Source organism: Staurois parvus, unplaced genomic scaffold, assembly GCF_062004578.1.
Source record: "Staurois parvus isolate SC_StPar_1 unplaced genomic scaffold, SC_StPar_1.0 ptg001489l, whole genome shotgun sequence".
Lineage (NCBI taxonomy): Eukaryota > Metazoa > Chordata > Amphibia > Anura > Ranidae > Staurois > Staurois parvus.
Window position 1 is genome coordinate 851136 of NW_028319285.1, and position 18865 is coordinate 870000.

The 18865-nt window shown below is 41.6% G+C and overlaps 1 protein-coding gene across 1 annotated transcript in view; it reads right to left on the minus strand.

Moving 5' to 3' along the window:
• LOXHD1 (lipoxygenase homology PLAT domains 1) overlaps nucleotides 1-18865 on the minus strand; it is a 296932-nt gene that overhangs the window by 254510 nt on the left and 23557 nt on the right. The window contains exon 4 of the mRNA XM_089662524.1: nucleotides 16412-16596. Within this exon, the coding sequence (XP_089518650.1) occupies nucleotides 16412-16596 (185 nt within the window). The remainder of the gene's footprint in view (nucleotides 1-16411; nucleotides 16597-18865) is intronic.

Sequence of the window (18865 nt, forward strand, 5' to 3'; positions counted from 1 at the left end):
AGAAAGCACAGCTACTGCAGCTGTGCTCTCTGTCAGCGATTGCCGCCGATTGCCGGAGATAGCCGGTAAGGACCAGCTGTGACCCGGCGACTGACATCCGCAGCTGTGATCGGCGGGACACGTAGGGCGGCGGCGCGCCTCGCGCGTGCCCCCTACCTGTTTACAAAACACACGTTTTAAAACGCGGTTTTGCCTGCCCATGCCGCCCTGCCGCCATATTTATACAGTGGCTGGGCGGCATGTGGTTAATACAGACACAAGATATAAACATTCAAGAGAACAACCCCCCTCCCTGCATATGGACACAGGGTGGGGCAAACCAAAACTAGCAAAGAGACACATCACCAGACACCCCCACCAAGCCAATACACAAACACATACATCCCATAATAGTTTGCTCCCAAGCAAGACACACAATAGAACAATGGGACAACCACATGGCATTAAACAATGAACAACCCCCACACCCCACCTATACATGTCTACACAATATCAGGACATTCCACCCTGTACCCCTAACAGGCACAGGGTGACTTACACATAGGAGGGATATGGGGAGCTGAGACAGGGGTCTCCCCATCCCTCCAAAGGGGGCTGTGTTCCATTGGGCCCCAACCAAAGTCACTCCCGTCACACAGGTGATGGTACATTTTGCTGGGGGGATCTTGTAATGGGACACATGTTATCATGACTAAGGCTAGGTTCACACCTATGCAGGTTGTGTTTGAGCCGTTTCTGCATTGCATTTTGTGTTTTTGCACCTGCGTTTTTTATGTGTTTTTGATGCGTTTTTGCAAAATTTTTTATGCATTTTGAGTTTTTTTTCCATTTTTTTATTTTTCTTTTTGCTAGGCAGATTTAAAATGCAAACCGCAACAAAAATGCACTTTATGCTTTTCAGCAGCGTTTCCATTGAAGTCTATAGAACCAAAAACACAACCTTTTCCGTTCAAAAAAGTCCCCGACAATTTCCAAAAAATGCATTGGGTAAAAACGTGCAGATGCGTACGTGTCCCATAGGAAATCATGTTACATGGACTTAAATGAAATGAGTGCACTGTACACTAAAACAATCAAATCCAATACCTAAACACAATATATCCAAAAAACATGAATGAATAGAAATACTAATGGTGCAAATAATGTGTATCTAAAGAGCTAAAAAAAAAGTCCAATCCCAGAGGATGCCAGTTTGGGAGAAATGCGTCGGGCGGAGCTTTCTGTGACGTCACCACGTTTCGGCAGGTGGTCTGACACCGCGATGAATCTGTGTCCTGCCTTTATGCACCTTATCTATGTAAGTGCAATACTTTAATACATTTTTTGTGAGTTTTATCGGATTGCACTATGAAATCTCTTCTGTTTTAAACCCTCCTTAACATTGTTTGGAGAGCAATTCGGTGTGAGGAATTCGTCAGGGTGAACCTGTAGTCGTTCATTCATCTCCTTTGATACGGCTAACATGGGTGTCAGTGTGGAATCTGAACACCGTCTGCCAGGGGCGGACTGAAAACTCATGGGGCCCCTGGGCAATAGGGGATCATGGGGCCCCCGTGTCCTTGCCCACACTCAAAGCACACCCAAAAAAGCCTATAAAAAGGTACCAGGGGCTTTTCATGGGGCCCCCTACTGACCCTGGGCCCTCGGGCAGTGCCCGAGTGCTTGAATGTTCAGTCCGCCCCTGCCCTCTGCTCGTTCGATCTCTTGATTGGAGATCAATGTGTCTGGTAAGGCTGGCCATATATTATACAATTTTCTTGAGAATTTTGCTTTAGATTTACCAAAAACCATATAATATGAGGTCAAACCTAAACAACACTTTCAATTGTATCCAATTAGGCCAGCCCTTGCACTACATAGTTGATGGTAAATCTAAAGGAAATTGGACAGAAAATTGTATAGTGTATGGCCAGCCTAAGAGGCTAAATTGTCTGTTGTGGCAAGCACATGTGGGCACCATAACACTTTGTTGGAAGATGCACACAGCACTTTCACATTGGATTTGGGACTTTTATGTTCATTCACTTTATGTATTTGGACTTTTTTAGCACTTTAGATACACATTATTTGCACCATTAGTATTATTTTTTTATTTTTATTTTATTTATTTCAGGTACTTATATAGCGCCGTCAATTTACACAGCACTTTACATATATATTGTACATTCACATCAGTCCCTAACCCTCAAGGGGTGTACAATCTAAGGTCCCTAACTCACATTCATACATACACCTACTAGGGACAATTTAGACAGGAGCCAATTCACCTACCAGCATGTCTTTGGAGGGTGGGAGGAAACCAGAGTACCTGAAGGAAACCCACGCAGGCACAGGGAGAACATGCAAACTCCAGGCAGGTGGTGCTGTGGCTGGGATTTGAACTAACAACCTGAGTACTGCCAGGCAGAAGTGCTGACTATTTAGCCACTGTGCTGCCCACAGTGGCATTATTACCATTCATTCATATTTTTTGTATATATTGTGTTTAGGTATTGAATTTGATTTTGGTTTTAGTGTACAGCGCACTCATCTCATTTATGTTCTTTGTATTTTCCAGAGTTCAGGAAGAGAGTAGCAGCAGTTCACTGTATTTATTTATACATTTATTCATTCATTGTTATTCATTTTGCATTTTGTCTTTTTTATTATTCGTTGGGTGTAGCACAAGCAGGGGTGGACTGACCATTTGGAAACTCGGGCACTGCCCGAGGCCCCGGGGTCAGTAAGTGGCCCCATGAGATGCCCCTGGTACCTTTTTCATAGGCTTTTTGGGCAAGGACACTGGGGCCCCATGATCCCCTATTGCCCGGGGGCCCCATGAGTTGTCAGCCCGCCCCTGAGCACAAGTTTTTCTTTTCACATATGTAAATGCACTGCAGTGTGTTTCTGCAAAACGCTGCGGCAAATGCTTAGGTGTGAACCCGGGGTAAGAGGGGATTTCCTCTTCATTTGGAGAGATTCTGTTTGTGAAAAAATCTCCATAATGGGAACACATGAAAATCAGACTGGTGTTCTCTTCTTTATCCAAAACTAAAATGTTTTGGCTGGAGATCAGGGGCGCCCCTAGGGTTGGTGCGGGGTGCACGCCACACCGGGTGACACCTACCACACAGGGTGACACCGGACCCGCTTTACAACCTGTAAGTTGTAAAGCAAGCCAACGATCCCTGCAGGATGGATCCGATCCATCCTTTGGGGATTGTCGGCTTTGTTTACAACTTACCTTTTCGTGGAGCGGGTCCGGTGTCACCCCGTGTGGTAGGTGTCACACCACTGCTGGAGATATACCTTAACCACTTTAAACGTATGACATATGTCCTTAAAAGAACTTAATTTAGAACTAAAGGTATCATTTTGGATAGAGGAGGGCAGGGTTAGAACTCCTGTCGGTTTTTGTTTTTTTGTGTCCCATTGGGGCGATTTCCCTTCATTTCCTGCCCCATAGCTAAAGCAAGAAGGGAGAGGAAATCCCTGAAAATTAAAGGAATACCATGGGACCCCCTTGGTAACAAGAAGGAATGAAAATTTCCCCTCTTCACTTTCTACAAACCTACAAAAAAAAAAAAAAAAAATGTTTTGCCTTTAACCACTTCCCGTCCGGCCCGTGTATATAAACGGCCGGACGGTGGCAGTGCAGGGGCGGGTTGCTGTTCATAAACGGCGCCAGCCATTTTGGACTGTGCGCGCTCCCTGGGAGCGTGCAGCACCGCAATCTGGTGCCCGCTGTGTGCTGGAGGACACAGCAGAACACCGATCGCTGTACGGGACATGTGTGAGGTCCCGATCATGTGATCACTGATTGGCCAATCAGTGATCACATGAATAGTAGTAAGCAAGATGTCACTTGTGACATCATTGCTTACTACGTGTGAAATCTGTGAATGATCACAGAGGTAACATGGTACAGGGCTATTCACAACAGCCTTGTACCATGTGACAAGCTGTGACCAATCACAGCTCACACAGTAGTTCTCAATGGCTGCAAGAATGCAGCCAGATAGAAGGAGAAATGATTGCTTTTACAGCCTTTATGGGTGTAAAAGCAATTAGTGTAAAAAAAGAGAAAAAAAAAATCTTCATCACCCCCCACAAGTAGTACAGTGTCACCATGGTGACACTGTACTGCTAGGGTGACAGTATGTTAAAAAAAATAATAAGATATCTTCCTGCGCCTAGTGAGACACTCTACTACAGGTACTATCCTGCTGCTGTGCAATGTGAACAACACAAATATATGAAAAAATAAAATAACAGCGCAAAACATAGACCTCTACATAAAATCAAAAAAGTGCAAAAAAAAATTTTTTGTAAAACAAAATACAATTTAAATGGTGCAGTCCATCAAATTCTTATATAAATAGTGAAATCCATCAAAATAAACAAAAGTTCAAAAATATTCAAAAATATATGTGCAAAAAAAGAAAAAAAGAAAGAAATCTTTTCACATTCTTCTTGTAAAGAAACTTCCACCTTCCACCCGTGAAAACCAATATCAAATGCACTCACCAGATATAGGTGAATAAAACGCCTTTTAGGAATTTTATGGGATCCTACACCCTCTTTCGTATCCACTCTATAGGAATCCTCTCCTCCAACATGGGATCCACCATCCGACCAGGGAGAAAAAAATCTCAAATAGTGTGATATTGTAAGACACCATTTCATATGTGAAATCAAGGATTAAGGCCACTCACATTAATTTCACTTTAAAAAGGCATATTTATTAAGGCAAGCTTCTCTCCAGATGAACAGTAGATGCAAGGTAACCTCTCACAGAATCTCACATCACAGTCCCAGGTTCCCAGGTGGAACCTGGGACTGTGATGTGAGATTCTGTGAGAGGTTACCTTGCATCTACTGTTCATCTGGAGAGAAGCTTGCCTTAATAAATATGCCTTTTTAAAGTGAAATTAATGTGAGTGGCCTTAATCCTTGATTTCACATATGAAATGGTGTCTTACAATATCACACTATTTGAGATTTTTTTCTCCCTGGTCGGATGGTGGATCCCATGTTGGAGGAGAGGATTCCTATAGAGTGGATACGAAAGAGGGTGTAGGATCCCATAAAATTCCTAAAAGGCGTTTTATTCACCTATATCTGGTGAGTGCATTTGATATTGGTTTTCACGGGTGGAAGGTGGAAGTTTCTTTACAAGAAGAATGTGAAAAGATTTCTTTCTTTTTTTCTTTTTTTGCACATATATTTTTGAATATTTTTGAACTTTTGTTTATTTTGATGGATTTCACTATTTATATAAGAATTTGATGGACTGCACCATTTAAATTGTATTTTGTTTTACAAAAAATTTTTTTTTGCACTTTTTTGATTTTATGTAGAGGTCTATGTTTTGCGCTGTTATTTTATTTTTTCATAAAAAAAATAATAATAATATAAAAAAAAATACTAATGTAAAATTTTGAAAAAAATATAATTTTTGGTTATAAACTAATCTGGGTTATTTTTTTTTACTAAAGATAACGAATACATTTTGGCCAAGATTTATGAAGAAAGATTATTTATTTGCAAAATTTGATAAGAAAAACACTTTTTTTCAACATTTCTGGACTTTTTCATTTATAAAGCAAAAAAAAAAATAAAATCCCAGTGGTGAATAAATACCACCAAAATAAAGTTTTATCTGTCTCAAAAAAATGCTAAAAAATTCATATGGGTACAGTGTTGCATGACCGCGCAATTGTCATTCAAAGTGTGATAGCGCTGAAAGCTGAAAATTGGCCTGGACAGGAAGGGGGTGAAAGTGTCCGGACTTGAAGGGGTTAATTATCATTTAAGAACATTTTTAGATTGCATCTCCTATATCCAGCTGCTCTCATACTGATGCTGCTCCCTGCAGCCCCGCTATTACCTGAAATTACTGGCTGCCAAAATGACAGCGGGGAATTCTTTTGTTTTTACGCAGCAGGAGCAGCTGTCAAAGTGCAGCAGCTGTTGTGTCAAATGATACTTGTATAAATAAATACATGGTATTGTTACGCTGTAGTTACTATTTCATTCAATTGTAGAGCAAAGGTGTGACCTTTATTCTGTATAAGAGATCAGTTAAAACCAAACTTTAATTTGATCCCGCACTGCAAGGGTTAATAGCTTGTTTTGTCTAGGACAGCGGTCTCCAAACTGCGGCCTGGGGGCCAGATGCAGCCCTTTGCTTGCCCTTGAGGGATTTTTACTGCCACTGAAACCAACAAAGGGGCACCATTCCTCCTACAGACACCAATGATGGGGAGTATTCCTCCTACAGACACCAATGATGGGGAGTATTCCTCCCACTGACACTAACAATGGGGCACTATTCTTCCCACTGACACCAATGATGGGGAGTATTCCTCCTACAGACACCAATGATGGGGAGTATTCCTCCCACTGACACCAATGATGGGGAGTATTCCTCCCACTGACACCAATGATGGGGAGTATTCCTCCCACTGACACCAATGATGGGGAGTATTCCTCCCACTGACACTAACAATGGGGCACTATTCCTCCTACAGACACCAATGATGGGGAGTATTCCTCCCACTGACACCAATGATGGGGAGTATTCCTCCCACTGACACCAATGATGGGGAGTATTTCTCCTACAGACACCAATGATGGGGAGTATTCCTCCCACTGACACTAACAATGGGGCACTATTCCTCCCACTGACACCAATGATGAGGGCTCCATTCCTCCCACTGACACCAATGTTGGGGCACTATTCCTCCCACTGACACCAATGATGGGGCACTATTCCTCCTACAGACACCAATGATGGGGCACTATTCCTCCCACTGACACCAATGATGGAACACTATTCCTCCCACTGATACCAATGATGGGGCACTATTCCTCCGAATGACAAAAATGATGGGGCACTATCCCTCCTACTAATAGCAATAATGGGTCCCTATTCCTCCCACTGACACCAATGATGGGGCACTATTCCTCCCACTGACACCAATGATGGGACACTGTTCCTCCCACTGACACAAACAATGGGTCACTATTCCTCCCACTGACACCAATGATGGGGCACCATTGTTTACTCCCACTGGGCACAGTTTGGCCCCCCTAAAGTCTGAAGTACAGTAAACTGGCTCTTTGTTTAAACAATTTTGAGACCCCTGGTCCAGGGCATAGGAGAAACACTTTTACTTACCCACTCCTCCCGCTACGCAGCAGGTAGCGCTCCCCCACGTTGGGGCTGTGGACTGTCTCTCGATATCATCATCTCCGGCACAGTGCTATGGACCCTGCGTTGGCAGAAGTTTAGGCTACTGAAGCATGGGGGAGGGGATGCTGTGGGTATTGGTCTAGAGGCACAGAGGAGTGGAAGAGCAAATTTCTTTCCTGTCTCTTAGACCCAAATGAGCAATTAACCCTTGCAGTGCGGGCAGGGGCGGACTGACAACTCATGGGGCCCCCAGGCAATAGGGGATCATGGGGCCCCTGTGTCCTTGCCAAAACTCAAATAAGCCTATGAAAAAGATACCAGGGGCATCTCATGGGGCCCCCTACTGACCCCGGGCCCTCGGGCAGTGCCCGAGTTTCCAAATGGTCAGTCCGCCACTGAGTGCGGGTGTATTCTTTTTGTATGTATTCCTATTTTACCCCTTTTAACCTTTAGTTAACCCTAATCAGCCCTCAATTAATCCCTTTCTTCCTCGTTTCCTTTTAGCAAATTATTTTTTCTGCTGTTTTTTGTTATGATTTCTATTTTTTTTTACCATTACTCATTAAAACTTTATTATTATTATTATTATTATTATTATGTGAGAGTGTCCCCCATTACAAAAGGCATGGGTATACATTCAAGGACACGTGATAGGAGGATCTACTAGTGACATTGACCCTCGCTCATACACTAGCAAGCCGGAAAAACTACCTGTTACTTTGTAGATGGTGGGATTGTGGAAAACCTTTCATAGCGTGGGAGTCCATGCACATTAATGGAACACATACAAGTGTTGCCCTGGGGGAGAGTGACCTCTACTGGACGTTTTGACATACTTCAGAGGGGATACCCTTGAAGAGGAATGTGGTCATGTATTCACCTGTTTGGTAGATTTACCTTGATCTGGCAATATTCAGACCTCTTTGAATCTCCTAGAGAAATGGCCACAAGTCTATAAAACATGTAGAGAAAATGCTATTTCCCCCCCCATCAACCAGACAATAATATAGTAAAGTTGGTTTTGAACAGGATATGAGATGTTCATGATATTATATGATTCAATATGCTATCATTAACCTCCCTAGCGGTCTGATTATGTCAGTATTTCTGTGCTCAAAGCGGTACATTTTTTTTAATGGAAATATGTCGTTTTTTTATTGTAGGCCTGTAATTTTTAGGAATAACTCACTGAAATCTGTCCGAACAAGAGTCTAGTAAACATCCCGGGTATGATACAATTTGAAACACGAAATCATAAATTATAATTTAATAAATAATCATAAAAAATAATAATATAATAATAATAAATTTAAGTCAATAATATAATGAAACCAAAAACACTGAAATTTGAAATATAGCGCCAAGTTCGCACATCACTGAGCAAAGTCGCAGAATCGTTTTCAGTGTCTGATGAGGAATTTCCCCCACGAATCATCACTCAATTCTGCAAGTGGTTCTGATTTACTATCGCTGTTCTCTAGCCGGTCTAAAACCGCTTTTGACGTAAAGGGACACTTTTTGGACGCCATGGACGTTTCTCAGTTTCCAGGCAGAAAGAACAGTAAAAATGCAGGCAGGGCGCAGGACAAAGCACTCGGGACAAAATGTATGTGAAATGGTTTGATACAGGAATGTTATACTATGTGATTTTAGTGTATTTAGTGAATGTCACTTTTTAACATTTCTAAATTTCCCGCCAGTTCCGTTCCCCGTACGTCCCGACGCTCGCAGGGAACGGAACCCGGAAGACAGATGCCGGCATCGGCCGGAGGACATTGCAGCAGACACTGCAGGGGGGACATTGCAGGAGCGCAGGACAAGGTAAGTGAAGAAGAGATCCCGGAGCAACACTGCAGTGTATTCCCGAGTGTAGCTCGGGGTTACCGCTTGTGGTGCTGAAACTTTACCCCGAGCTACACTCGGGAATACCTCCAGGGGGGTAATATCTCCTTATGGGCTGATGATGAGTGGGACCAGTGAGGTACCTTAACGGGCTAGTATTGTAAAATGTATCATACAGTGCTCAGCATAAATGAGTACACCCCAACAGATTTGTCAGAAAACCTTTACTTTACTTTCAGAATCTACATTTTCTATGGGACATTATACTACAAAATACTCCCACAAATGCCGGGTATTGATTGCAAACAAGATTTGTTCATTTGCACACACAAAAAAGTATTTTTCCTAACAAATTAATTCAAGACCATGTTGCAAAAATGAATACACCCCAATGAAAGTTTTATCCTAGATTCACATCTGTGCGGGAGGTGCCACTGTGGATCCGCACGAAAATCCATGCAGCCGCACCACCCGCACAGAGAATTGCGGACCCGCAGGCGGGTGTTATTAGTTCTAATGGCACGCCGCCTGCACTGGGAAACACAACCGTACCGGGAACTGAGGTTCCTGTGTGGGCAGCATTTTCCAAAGAAGTGCAGGGACTTCTTACCCTGCGTGTCACGGGGCACGGGAGTCCATTCAAATGAATGGGCTCTCGTGCCCGTGCAAAACGCGGACTGCACGGTCACATAGGTGTGAACCGGGGGTTAGGAGCAAAGCTAAATTTTAGGCAACAAAATCCTAATTAACAAGAATTCAACTACAGGTGAGCCTAATTATTCATTATACAGGTGTCCAGTAGACAGTTGATTTTAAAAGAGCATTACTTAACAAAGAAAACCCCTCCCATTTCATGCTGTCAGCAATGGCACCACATGGAAGAGAAATGTCACAAGGCCTGAGAAAGAAAATAATTTCTTTACATAAGAAAGGTGAAGGCTACAAGAAGATCAGCAAAGCTTTACTTATCAGTCAGAATACTGTAGCAAGAGTGATACAAAAATGTAACAAAGATGGAACTGAAACCATCTCACAGATATGTCCAAGCCATCCACGGAAGTTAACACCTCAACAGGAGCGTCTTCTGATGAGAAGGTTTGAAGAAAATCACCATGCAAGTTCATTGCAGTTAGCTAAAGAAGTAGAAAGCTAAACTGGGGTGATTGTTTCCCGTTACACAATACGGCGTACACTGTAGAGGAATGGCATGCATGTGGGGCTGCTTGAGTGCTGCTGTAGTCAGGGAGCTGCATTTCATTGATGGTATCATGAATTCACAGATGTTCTGCTCTGTATTGAAAGAGAAGATGCTACCGTCACTCTTTTCCCATGATCGTCGTGCATTTTTCCAACATGACCAGGGGCGGACTGACCATTTGGAAACTCGGGCACTACCCGAGGGCCCGGGGTCAGTAGGAGGCCCCATGAAATGGCACTGGTACCTTTTTATAGGCTTTTTTTGGGTGTGCTTTGAGTTTGGGCAAGGACACAGGGGCCCCATGATTCCCTATTGCCTGGGGGCCCCATGAGTTGTCAGTCCACCCCTGAACATGACAATGATCCAAAGCACACATCTAAGGCCACTGTTGGATTTCTGAAGAAGAACCGGGTGAAAGTGATTCAGTGGCCAAGTATGTCTCCTGATCTGAACCCAATCTATGGGGAATTCTGAGGAGACAAGCTGAGCATCACTCTCCATCCAGCATCCAGGCTCCAAAAGAGGTCGTTCTTGAAGGATGGAAAAATATTGATATTCCAATATGTCGCCAACTTGTTCATTCCATGCGTTTACAAATCATGGAGGTCATACAAAATACTAGATGGGGTAGTTTTTGTTGTGGGGTGGATTCATTTTTGCATCAACTAATTTGAGGAAAACTGAAGATTTTGTAATCCAAGTTATATTATTAACCTTACTTTCATGTAATGAGCTAAACGTTCTATAAAGTTCAGTTTTATAAAAATTTTGGAAATTTGTCTTGTGTTCATGGAGATATTGATTAAAATCTTACTTTTCAAAAGGGGAGTACTCATTTATCCTGAGTACTGTATTTACGGATTTTATGTGTTTGTATACTAATAAACACGATTTTAGTGTTTAATGAAAGTACAGTATAGCAGTATGCGTATGTTGAACTCAGTGCCATTAAAGTTCCCATCAATTGGTTCTTTTTGGAGATACTTTGTCATCTGAGGGCCGGTTCACACCATGAATCGCACAGGAACGTGCCGTCCATTCTTGTGTAATTCACATGTGCTTCAGGTGCAGTGTGATTTCAGACTATTCATTTGAAAGGGATGACTTTTCACTGGACCGCACCAAAAGTAGTGCATGAGCTACTGTAAAAAGCGCATTAATACTGGATCATATGGTACTATTGTACCCTGCAATCTGGTGTAAGTAAATACACTCAGTTTGCAACCTGCGTTTGCGGTGTCTTTGAGAGCTGGTTCACGCGCTGTGCATTCTTCTGCCATTCACACGCAGTTCTGTGCAGTGCGATTTGAGCCCATTCATTTTGAATCAGCACATGCACTACTTTTGGAAACGCAAACCGGATCGCATGGTACTTTTAGACCATGTGATCCAGTAAAGCAAATGCATTGAGTTTGTGACCTGCGTTTTGGGTGTCATTACCATTGCACTGACAACCACTGCAGATTACAAGGGCAGTGCGTTTTAAATGTGGTGTGGAAAAATATGTACGGAACGCGGGTTTACCGATCCATGTTCTAGAGTGAACGGACCTCAGGTTAACACTGATACCCACTCCAGACCGCAAGTACAGCACATTTTGAATGTGGGTTTCCCTTGCTGAGTTCTGGTGTGAACTGGCCCTTAAAGTGGACCTTCATTCAAAAATTGAAGGGCCATTAATCCACTTGCTCTCCCCAGCCCCTAGCTAATTTTCTATTTTTTTTAGGAAGTGGGCACTTTTTTTGTACCCACTCTCACTTCCTCAGTCTTTGGCTAGGCAAGGATGATGTCAGTTTGGCCTTCCCTCCCATTGCCCGGAGCCTCCTGGGCACATCACATGTTCTAGGAGGTCATAGAATTAGTCTCAGAGTGCCGTGTGACCAGGCTCAGTGGGGAGACGGCCGTGAGACATCAGGAAGTCACATCCAGCTCCCACATCCAAGATGACAGTGCTGGGCATCCGAAGCCCAAACAAAGAATTAGTTCCAAAGAAGACAGCGCTGGAGTCCATGAGCTGGTAAGTACCTGTTTTTTGAAAGTCAGCAGCTATGGTATTTAATATTTAGGACTACGAGTGAAGTTCCTCTTTAAGCAATGTCAAAGTTATCAACGAATAAACAGGCTCATAGTGAAAATGTCAAAAAATTGCTCTGGTTCATAAGGGCTACAGATATAGTTATTATGAAATTGTAGTTCCTTGATATCTGGAACATCAATGGTAGTCTAAACATGAAAGATCTGGTCCACGAGAGCTACACATATAGTTTTCAAGAACCTGTAGCCCCCTGATATCTGGAACATCATTGGTAGTCTAAACATGAAAGATCTGGTCCATGTCATTGGCACCTTAATGAGACCTTTCTTTCCACAGACCATCTTAGAGATGAACTGTCGCAGGGACTTGATACCTACTTCACCCACAATGTTGGCACCGTAACCTCTTCCTCAACTCTATGGGAGGCCCATAAGGCGGTTTTTCGGGGACTTTGTATTTCTATGGGTTCTCGTCTAAAACAGTCCTCGGCGAGTGCTAGGGCTTCTCTCATACAACAGCTATCTTGGGCGGAACGACGGTTATTGGCCAAGCCGTCTATTCCTGGGTTCCAGAGGGTAACATCTTTACGTGACCAAGTTAAAGCTCTCGACTCCAGCAGGACTGCCCAATCCCTCCTTTGGGTTAAGCAGAAATTCTACGAATTTTCTAACAAGCCCCATCGTATGTTAGTCAATCGTCTCAAAGCTCAGTCCCCTTCTACGATGCCTTACCTACTAATACAGCCAGACGGAAGTCCTACTTACGACCCTCGGGCTTTGGCAACCCTTTTTGGCTCATTTTATGGGAAATTGTACAACTGTTTGACTCCAGACCTGCATCCACCCCTCACACAGTCATCATTTGATAATTTTTTTGACCCATTGTCACTCCCGAGAGTCTCACCTTCAGACATTGCCACCCTTAATGCTGACATTACACTAGAGGAATTTTTGGACACAATTAAAAATTCTCGTAAAGCCCCAGGACCGGACGGATTGCCCTACTCCTACTATAAAACGTTTATTGGTATTCTGGCCCCGCATCTCCTCTCTTTATATCGAGATCTTTTTAAGGGATTCATACCCCAGACCGAATTCTCCCGTGCATATATCTTGGTCATCCCTAAACCCGATAAGGACCATTCTATAGTAGACAACTACCGCCCCATTGCCCTACTTAATTCCGTCTACAAGATTTTCACCAAAATTTTGGCCAACCGATTGTCCGGAATCATTTCCAAGATCATACATAGGGACCAAGTGGGCTTTGTACCTACTAGACATGCTGCAGATAACACCAGGAGAACTATCGATCTGGTTGATCTGGTTAACAGATCCCCTACCGCTGCTGTGTTATTAAGCTTGGACGCTCAAAAAGCTTTCGATCGTTTAAGCTGGCCTTATATGTTCATGGCCCTGGAGAGATTTGGTTTTAAAGGTCCGTTTGTAGCGGCTTTGAAGGCCCTCTATTCATCCCCCCTCTCGCAGGTCAGATTAGCTTCTTTTTTCTCGCCTCCCTTTCAGATGTCAAATGGTACACGTCAGGGCTGCCCACTCTCTCCCTTATTGTTGTTATTATTATTATACAGTATTTATAAAGCGCCAATAGTTCGCTCAGCGCTGTACATTACAAAGGGGGACAGAACATGTGACAGAACAATACCAATACAATGCAAAACATGAGGGGATTGAGGGCCCTGCTCTTTCGAGCTTACAATCTGTTCATTCTTTGTCTGGAGCCATTAGCCATCGCCATCAGGTCAAACCCGGATATTCGCGGGATACAATCCCACTCCCGCGAGTACAAATTATCGTTATTTGCAGATGACATCCTTCTCACGAGTCCCCATACCTCTTTACCGATTTTGCATAAGACTTTGAAACAATTTGGGGCTATTTCAGGTTACAAAGTCAATGCGTCCAAAACTGAGGCACTCCCAATACATGTCCCACCTACCGTTCTGTCCTCGCTTCAGGAAGCCTTTCCCTACCGGTGGTGCACCCACTCTTTAAAATATTTAGGTACTAATCTTACTCTCTCTTACCAATCCATATACGAGGCCAATTTCCCCCCTTTGTTTATAGCAATTTCTCGCTCTCTGAAACATTGGGATGCCTTGCCCATATCTTTCCTCGGACGCATTAACGTCCTAAAAATGACCGTGTTACCCAAACTCTTGTACCTGTTTGCGACCCTCCCCGTTCCCGTTCCTATGTCCAGGCTTCACTCCCTTCAGAAATCTTTCCTACATTTTATTTGGCACAATAAGCGGCACAGGATTGCACGTTCCGTTCTGCTCTCTCCACGCTCTAGGGGAGGATTTGGAGCGCCGGATATAATCACGTATTATTATGCAACCCACCTTCGTTTTCTTATGTCATGGTCCACGCGTTACCCTCCCAATACATGGACTGAGATTGAATCTTTGCAACTGTCCCCAGTTCATCCATGTTCTCTCCTTTGGTCAACCGCGGCAGTGGATGTCCCTTCCTTCCGTCATCTATTCCTTGGTCCCATGCAATTTTCATTGACTGTATGGCGGAAATGTAAGGCTAAATTTACACTGGCCTCTGAATGCTCCCCACTGACAAATATCCTCTATAACCCTAATCTTCCAGACATTATGGCCATATCTCGGATGTCTCTCTGGGTGGTATCCAACCTTTTTCAATTGCGTCACTTGGTACATCCGGTGACTCGTAAGCTACATTCATTTCCGGATCTCCAGAAAAAAGCTTCTTTACCTCCTCATCACCTCTATATATATTTTCAAATACGCCATTTTTTCTTTACTTTATCATCCTCATTGATCCTGGGGAAGCCTACTCCCTTCGAACGTTTATGTATGCAGGGCCCCCACCAAAGGGGTATTATCTCTAATACTTATAAACTCCTAGGTAGACCCGAGAATGGCTTGCCATTCTCGGGTCTACCTAAACCAGCCAGAAAACTTGCTGCACATGTGCTGACCGCGGCCAGGAGAAGTATTCCTATGGGTTAGTTATCTTCTACTCCCCCTACAATGCCGATTTTGTACAAACTTATTGCTCATGTAAGACAGATGGAGTATTTGGCTGCTTTACATAATTGTTCGTCTGCTGTGTTTGAGATGGTTTGGTTCCCGTGGGATTTCTTCATTTCCTCTATGCCGGCCCGAAATCTAAGACCCTGATTGTTTCCGCACTGATTTTGTATGACTCTACTGGTCCTGATTATGTGTAGTTATGCCATCGATGTTCCTTTCTGTTATGCTTATTTTTTTTTTTTTTCCTCCTTCTCTTTTGTAAAGCATGTTGTTTGTACTTATTTGAAAACCAATAAAAATTGTTAATACAAAAAAAAAAAAAAAAAGATCTGGTCCATAAGGGCTACACATATAGTTTTCAAGAAACTGTAGTTCCCTGATATCTGGAACATCATTTGTAGTCTAAACACAAAAGATCTGGTCCATAAGGGCTACACATATAGTTTTCAAGAAACTGTAGTTCCCTGATATCTGGAACGTCATTTGTAGTCTAAACACGAAAGATCTGGTCCATAAGAGTTACAGATATAGTTTTCAAGGAAATGTAGTTCCCTGATATTTGAAACATCATTGGTAGTCTAAACACAAAAGATCTGGCCCATAAGGGCTACACATATAGTTTTCAAGAAACTGTAGTTCCCTGATATCTGGAACATCATTGGTAGTCTAAACAGGAAAGATCTGGCCCATGAGAGCTACAGATATAGTTTTCAAGGAAATGTAGTTCCCCAATATCTGCAACGTTGTTGGTAGTCTTAACACAAAAGATCCGGTCCATAAGGGCTAAACATATAGTTTCCAGGGAATTTTAGTTCCCCAAAATCTGCAACGTTGTTGGTAGTCTAAACACAAAAGATCTGGTCCATAAGGGCTACACATATAGTTTTTAGGGAATTTTAGTTGTGGAACAATGTTGGTAGTAAAAAGACAAAAGATCTGGTCACTAAGAGCTACAGATAGAGTTTTCCAGAAATTGTAGTTCTCCCAAAATCTGGAACATCATCGGTAATCTAAACACGAAAGATCTGCTCCATAAGGGCTACAGATATACAATCGTTTTCAAGAAATTGTAGTACCTTAACATGTCAGGACTACGTCATAGACCCAAAAGAGCTATAAGATCGTGTGACTTACTCTTAGGCACATCCATAGGATTGAGGCTCCCCAGAAGGTCTCTGACATACAGGCCGTCTCCATCTTCTTTACTCAGCCAGTTATTACAGGGGAAGTAGAATCTCAGATGAGGTCTGTTCATGTCTGTGACTATGACACGGTCCAGGTACCAGCCTGCATTCAGGCCTGTGTTGTCATGCTCAATCCTAGAAAAAAAAATGTCCGCACTCAGGTACCGTCATCTCACTTTTCTTTCTATTCAATGCTGTTGGATACAATACTGATAAAGAATATATTTATAAAATGCAACCACAAAGGCAAACAGATGGCATTCCATTCATCTGCCCAGTTTTACAACACATTTCTATGTTCTGTCTTCCTCACAACTCTCCCTTTTTTACATCTGCTGTATATATTTCTTTAAAAACTCTCCTAGTTAAAATGAGACTCTCATCACAGTAGTGACATCACCAAATCTCCTGAGAATAACAGTCTCAGAGGCAGCAGTGCCTTAGATCTCACACTGCAGTGCACCTATTGGTGTGTGAGTGAGCCTAGGCACTCCTATATCTACAGCCTCCTGTAGACATGACAGTGCCTAGGCACACTTAAATACTAATAAGTGTACTACTAATTTTCAGGACTACAGAAAAAGGGTAAATTTTTCAGGCTACTTCTTGGGCACAATGAACATCTTTAAATTTTTCCCAATAACATAAAAAATCTTCACTTTTTGAGTGCAGTTGCACTGATTTGTATTTGCAAGTCATTTGTAACATAATATAATTTTTTTTGGCTGGTACTAATCTCAGTACCCTTAACCATTTGCCCTTCAAAAGATTTACCCCCCCCCCCCTTTATGACCAGGCCATTTTTTGCTTTATGATGCTGTGCTACTTTGACTGACAATTGCACTGTCACGCAACACTGTACCGAAATGAAATTTATATCTTTTTTTCATACAAATAGAGCTTTCTTTTGGTGATAATTGATAATTACTGGGTTTTTTTATTTTTTGTGCTAACGAAAAAAATACCGAAATATATAAATTTTTTTACTTTTTGCTATAAAACATATCCAATAAAAATAAAAATTGTAAATGTAGGCCAAAATGTATTCTGCTAAATGTATTTAGTAACAAAAAATCCCAATAAGTGTATGTTAATTTGTTTGTGTAAAAAAAATAGTGTCTACAAACAATGGTATAAATACTGGAATTGTTTTATTTTTTATACTAGTAATGGCAGCAATCAGCCGCATTATGATAGTATAACAGGCATTCTGACATTAAATGACACTGGGTGGGAAATGAGTGTCACTGACATTATAATTGATCATTACTTGGTTTTTTATTTTTTGTGCTCTAAACGAAAAAAGTACCAAAAATTTTTTAAAAATCTTTTTTTTTTACTTTTTGCTATAAAACATATCCAATAAAAAAATTGTAAATGTAGGCCAAAATGTATTCTGCTAAATGTATTAATAAAAAAATCCCACTAAGTGTATGTTAATTTGTTGCTATAAAACATATCCAATAAAAAATAAATAAATAAAAATTGTAAATGTAGGCCAAAATGTATTCTGCTAAATGTAATTAGTAAAAAAAAATCCCAATAAGTGTAGATTAATTTGTTTGTGTAAATAATTTATGTAAAAAAAACAGTGTCTACAAACATATGGTATAGATACTGGAATTGTTTTATTTTTTATACTAGTAATGGCAGTGAACAGCGAGTTAAAGCCGGATTATGATAGTACAGCGGGCATTCTGACATTAACTGACACTGGGTGGGAAATGACTAACTGTCACTGACATTATAATTGATCATTACTGGGTTTTTTATTTTTTGTGCTATAAATGAAGAAAATACAAAAAATTTAAAAAAATATATTTTTCTTTTACTTTTTGCTATAAAACATATCCAATAAAAAATAAATAAATAAAAATTGTAAATGTAGGCCAAAATGTATTCTGCTAAATGTAATTAGTAAAAAAAAAAACCCAATAAGTGTAGATTAATTTGTTTGTGTAAATAATTTGTGTAAAAAAAAAAACAGTGTCTACAAACAATGGTATAGATACTGGAATTGTTTTATTTTTTATACAAGTAATGGCGTTGATCAGCGACTTAAAGCCAGATTATGATAGTACAGCGGGGATTCTGACACTGGGTGGGAAATAACTAACTGTCACTGTCAAAACATACTGATGGAAAGCCAGTATGAAGAAACCTATGATGGTCAGCATTAGCCAAAAAAATATTATAACAATACAAAGAACAAATGAATGAAAATATAACTTGTTTCAGGCATTAGAATTCACTTTGTCGATGCCAGACTAATTTGTAATGACATCCCAATGAAACAGATGAGGTCATCATCCTGCTTCTACTTGGGAGCTCCACCAATGATTCCACAACTGATGACCAGGTAGGAGGACTATTTTGGAGGGACTGTTGATAGGGTGCATTTCTC